We start from the raw sequence: 5,046 nt of genomic DNA on the forward strand, positions 1-5,046 counted from the left end.
TGGAGTCGATAATGACTCCAAGATCCTTTTCCACCTCCGTGCTGACAAGAGGGGAGTTCCCCAGCCTGTAGGTATGGTGCCGGTTGTTCCTCCCCAGGTGCATCACCTTGCACTTGTCTGTGTTGAACCCCATCCTGTTCTCCTCTGCCCATCCTTGTAACCTGTCAAGGTCCGACTGTAGCCTGTTGCTCCCTTCTATTGTGCCCACATCCCCCCACATCTTGGTGTCATCAGCAAATTTGAACAGGGTGCTTTGCACCCCCTCATCCAAATCACTGATGAAGATGTTGAACAGGGCGGGCCCGAGGACCGAGCCCTGCGGGACCCCACTGCCCACGTCCTTCCAGGCCGAGAAGGACCCATCCACTACCACCCTCTGGGTGCGGCTCTCTAGCCAGTTGGCGACCCATTGGACTGTGTGGGTGTCTACGCCACAGTCCCCCAGTTTCCTAATGAGAACGGGGTGAGAGACAGTGTCGAAAGCCTTCCGGAAGTCCAGGAAGACTATATCCACTGCTACCCCTGCATCCAATGATTTAGTGACCTGATCGTAGAAGGCCACCAGGTTGGTCTGACATGACCTGCCGCTGATGAACCCGTGCTGGTTGCCCCTGAGCATGCATTTCCCTGCTGGCCCCTCCTGGATGTGTGCCAGAATAATTTTCTCAAACAGCTTGCCCAGGATCGAGGTAAGACTGACTGGCCTATAGTTTCCCAGGTCCTCCTTCCTCCCCTTTTTGAAGATGGGAACCACGTTGGCCCTCTTCCAGTCCTCCGGCACCTCTCCAGAGCACCATGAGCGCTCATAAAGCTGCGCCAGGGGACTCGCAATGACCCCGGCCAGTTCCTTTAGAGTTACAAGATGCAACAGATCTCCACCAAAACCAGCCACCAAGGATGGTCTGACGTACTGCAGAACTAGCAAGCCAGACACTCACTTGGTTCCAGCTTGTTACCGGAGGTGGTAAGAAGGAGCTGAGGGATGATTGTGGCCATCCTGCCCTTCCCTTCATGTCCTTATGCACAACAGATGGCACATGCAGCCCTGAACGTTGGTATCCAAAAGAATCTAACTGTGCATACATGAAAAACCTGTGCCTGCAGTGGGATGCACATCACATGCTTTGTTTCTGTATCGTCACAGACGGTTATGACTGCTACAGTTAAAACTGTGCTAGGCATTTTCCACTCCCAGCCCGTGATCAAAGTTATTGCTTCTCTAACTTTTTATCCTATCAACTGTTTTCCCCCAGAGAAAGCAACCAAATAATCTGCAAATACTGAAGACATTTTTGAAGCAAGTCATATTGAAATCTGAAAGCTGAATTTGCCATTAAAACGGTCAATACTATTACTACAGACAACCTTAACTCTAAAGCAAAATGGAGCGCGCAGCAACAGATCGTTTTTAAAGCACTCTCTAAACAACTATTTTCCATACATATAAGAATGGAACAATGGTAAAACGCAAGATGTTCCAACCACAGGGCTAGCAGCCCTTGCTCAATACTACCCATGCAAAGACACACCAAACACTACAATCAGTACTGACACAGCACCTCAGCAAAAAGGTGGCTCACACAGCAGTTATCTTGCCATTGTCTATTAAGATCTTTCAGTGAATGAGATGCTAAAAACCCCCAAAACCCCACAATCTGATCCACTGAATGGGCTCCATTATGGCCACCTGTATGTACAAGTCTACAAAGGAGTTCAGCAATCACCTGAAATGCAAGCATTTTCCAGGATCTTATGCTGCAGTTTCACAGAATCACAAAAAAACAGGGCTGGAAAGGACTTCAAAAAGGTCAGCTAGTCCAACCTCCACTCGAGGCAGGATCATCCCTGACTAAACCATGTCAAATGGAAACTGTTAAAGGCTCAGTTATTTTAAAACAACTATTTGTTTTTGAGCAGCATTCAACTGCTTCTGATTAGAATTTTGTAAGTGCCCCTATCTGGAACAACTTTAGGGTGAAATCTTATTCAAATGAAGTGCCACATGATCGGTGGGACTATTCATGTTATGCAATCAAAGTAAAGTCTTTATGCAACACTGAGCAGAGATCACAGTATCTGCTCCCTATCAAAACTAATACAATCTTTATTTGGGCTGATTACTTGTGTAAGAACAGCACGGGCTCTTGCACTCCAATGGTCTTCAAGGAAGTGTGCACTTCAAAGTGAAATGGAGAAGTTAGTCTGCCACTATCTTTCTAAACAAGGTAACTTTAGGCTAATGTGGCATGCTTTATTTATTAGACAAGATGTTCTTCCCAACAAAGGCTTGCAGTAATACAGAAAAAACATAAAAGCAAAAGGCACAGAATATGAATAAAAGCCCCTTGAATAATATCCCAGCCTAGCCTGACTTGCTAGGTGCCCACCTGTGACAGAGGAAGCTAAGTGAGCTGTAATCTAGCCTGCAGTTCTGGTGGGGAGCACTTTTGGGCAGACTGTATGGTAGGTAGTTCTTGCACATATTTCCTTAAGTAGGACATCTGTATGCCTTTCTCACTCCAGGGGTAGATGGCAGTCTAGGTCTGACAGCACGCCATGCAGACTGCCACCTGACTGGTCCCCTGTGACTTAATGTTTCGTTGTATTAGATGACTGTTGTTCCTGTTTTCTTGCAAGTGTGGTTGGCTGAGCTGGAGGAGAGAGTGAGGCTCTGAGGGAGCTAAGGGGAGAAAGTCCCAGGGCATACAGGGAGATAAGGGCCCAGGTTGAACAGGGAGAGAAGAAATGGTCCCAGGGTGGACAGAGTAAAGTCTGAGCGAGGAGAGGCGCTACTGGAACGGACCATAAAGACTAGCCACTGTGGAGCAGAGTCTGTTGTGCTGTTTGGGACATCGGCACTCTGACTCCTCTTGAAAAGAAGACGACGTTGCCGTCCTTCCCGAAAGCTCACCAAAAAGGAGCTGTTAGAGGCGGGGGTGCTACAGACCACTGGGGAAGCCAGGGCCTGAGAAGAGCCAGGGTCTCAAAGCCAGAGGCTTGCCCCTTGTGAAGCCATGCCAGGGCTGACTGCAGGGGGTCCCCTCAGGAGAGGAAGAATGAGTAAGGCTGCTTCTTGGGGGAGTCCCAAGGAAGGGCTTCCCTTTCCCTTCTGAAAGGGGCAGTGTGATCTTTGTTTGTGACACTGCCCAATTAGGAAGGTCTTCCAGCATCAGGAATATAATTTGATGAGTTCAAGATGTGATCATACACAGATTTTAAGGCTACAAGAAACCTTTAGATCACCTAGACATATTAACCCAGTCCTTTCATAAGAAAATCTTAAATATTCCTAATGAAGTGATTTAAGCTCACCTCTGCCAGATCTTCAAAGCAGCTGCCAGCCAAAGGATGAGGACTACTTTCATCTGTCATTTCAACAGTATCCTCAATCAATCCCAAGAGCTTCACAGTCAGTTCATGAATATCTGAAATGTTGCTGAAGATCATGTCAATGTCCTGCAAATAAGACACGAGTGAGAGATACATTTGGGGCCAAGTCATTTTCTACACATTCAAGAGATTCAAAGGAAACATGAGCGATCCTCTACATGGGGAAGAGCCAACAGAGAAGGCAGCCACACTCCAGGGTATCACTTCAGGCCAACTATTTGTTCTTGGGCAGATTTAATTTGAACTAACACTGCAGCATTTTTACTTCTAAAGCCCACAACATCATGACACACATCCTTTTCCAGGGGCCATGAGTAATGCTTCTAGTAAGGGATGCTAGGGGCTACTAAGTGGATAGCCATTAGCAGTTCATATTATTTAGCTTCTGCCCAGAACACTTGTGTGTAACCTTTCCAGCCTGTACAAAGGATCACAAATCAGGATGTGAAGTGGCAGATTAAAGATGCCTTAAAAAAAAAAAAAGAAAGAAACCCTCTCCACCCCTTTTACCTACTCTCCCTGTTCCTGAATTTAAACAGGAGTGGCAATTTAAAAGCAGCTCTGAATGCAAGCTCTTCACTTGTTCTTTCTTAGTGTGCCTAACTGACTTTGAGAGGGAAGTGGCAGTTTAAAAGCTAGTGCTTCAACACCCCAGAAGCACCCCCACTCATATGCAATCTTCCACAAGGTACCTTCCCTTTGACTCCAACCCCCAAACAGTCCTTTTCCTTCTCTAGGAATCCCCGTATCCTGCTTCTCTCCTCCCAGTGGCTGCAAACTGAGGCCATCTTCTCCTGGCACACACACCAAGCCCCAAATCTCTCCTTCCCTTTGACATGCTAAAGGGATGCTCCAAATAGCCAGAATGTCTCCCTTTTCCTCCTATCCCCTTAGCTTGGCCTCTTCCCCAAAACTATTCCATCCTCCCCTATCAATACCAAGGTACTCCATAATCAGCTGTGGTAACTATTTGTAAGACCTGTATTTCCCCTTTTCCTACTGCTCTCAAGGCAGGGCTGTCACTAAAAAAAAAAAAGTCTTGGAGTGGCAATCTGCAAACTTTTTACTGACGTGTTTTATACAGCGTAAATGTAACTGGTTTACCAGCCCCTGGACAAGGGCCACGCTCAAATTTAGGGATTTAACGTCAACCATAATAAAAAAATTGTAGATCATCAGTAAAAAACTCTTGGGCTGGCAATCCTGCTTGACTGCATCAATGGTTTTACACCAAGCTAAATCCATCGCAGGAGTCCCACAACCCAATGACCCCAATTACACCCTGCGCCACGCTGCCCACCCCCCCTAGATTTACCCCTGCCAGCCCCACCCCAGCCCCGAAAGCATGGCTACTCTCCATCAACCTGCAACCCAGTAATGTTACAGGCAGGTGACAGCAGCAGCATATGGCTAGGAGTAGGGGGACGTAGGCCATGGAGGCTCCTGGGGGCTGTAAAGTACTGGATGCTCCCTGCAGGGTGCTGAGCTCCTCAGACACCAGGTGGTGCTACTCTCCTCTGAAGCTCTGTTGAAGGACAGAAAATCAAGTTCCCCTTTATTTAGCACCCCTTCCCACCACTTATGGACAGCTCCATTTTATGGACTTTACAGACAGGCAGGGTGAGCTCCCCCCCCCCCCCCCCCCCCCTCTTTTTT

General features: G+C 47.5%; 1 protein-coding gene across 1 annotated transcript in view; it reads right to left on the bottom strand.

Annotated features, from left to right (window-relative positions):
• The window catches only part of SOS2 (SOS Ras/Rho guanine nucleotide exchange factor 2), a gene marked incomplete at its 5' end in the record, with an annotated part of 57,639 nt that overhangs the window by 43,355 nt on the left and 9,238 nt on the right, over nucleotides 1-5,046 (bottom strand). The window contains 1 exon segment of the mRNA XM_025203496.1: nucleotides 3,313-3,456. Coding sequence (XP_025059281.1) covers nucleotides 3,313-3,456 — 144 coding nt within the window.

The sequence above is a fragment of the Alligator sinensis genome, unplaced genomic scaffold (assembly GCF_000455745.1).
Source record: "Alligator sinensis unplaced genomic scaffold, ASM45574v1 scaffold50_1, whole genome shotgun sequence".
NCBI lineage: Eukaryota > Metazoa > Chordata > Crocodylia > Alligatoridae > Alligator > Alligator sinensis.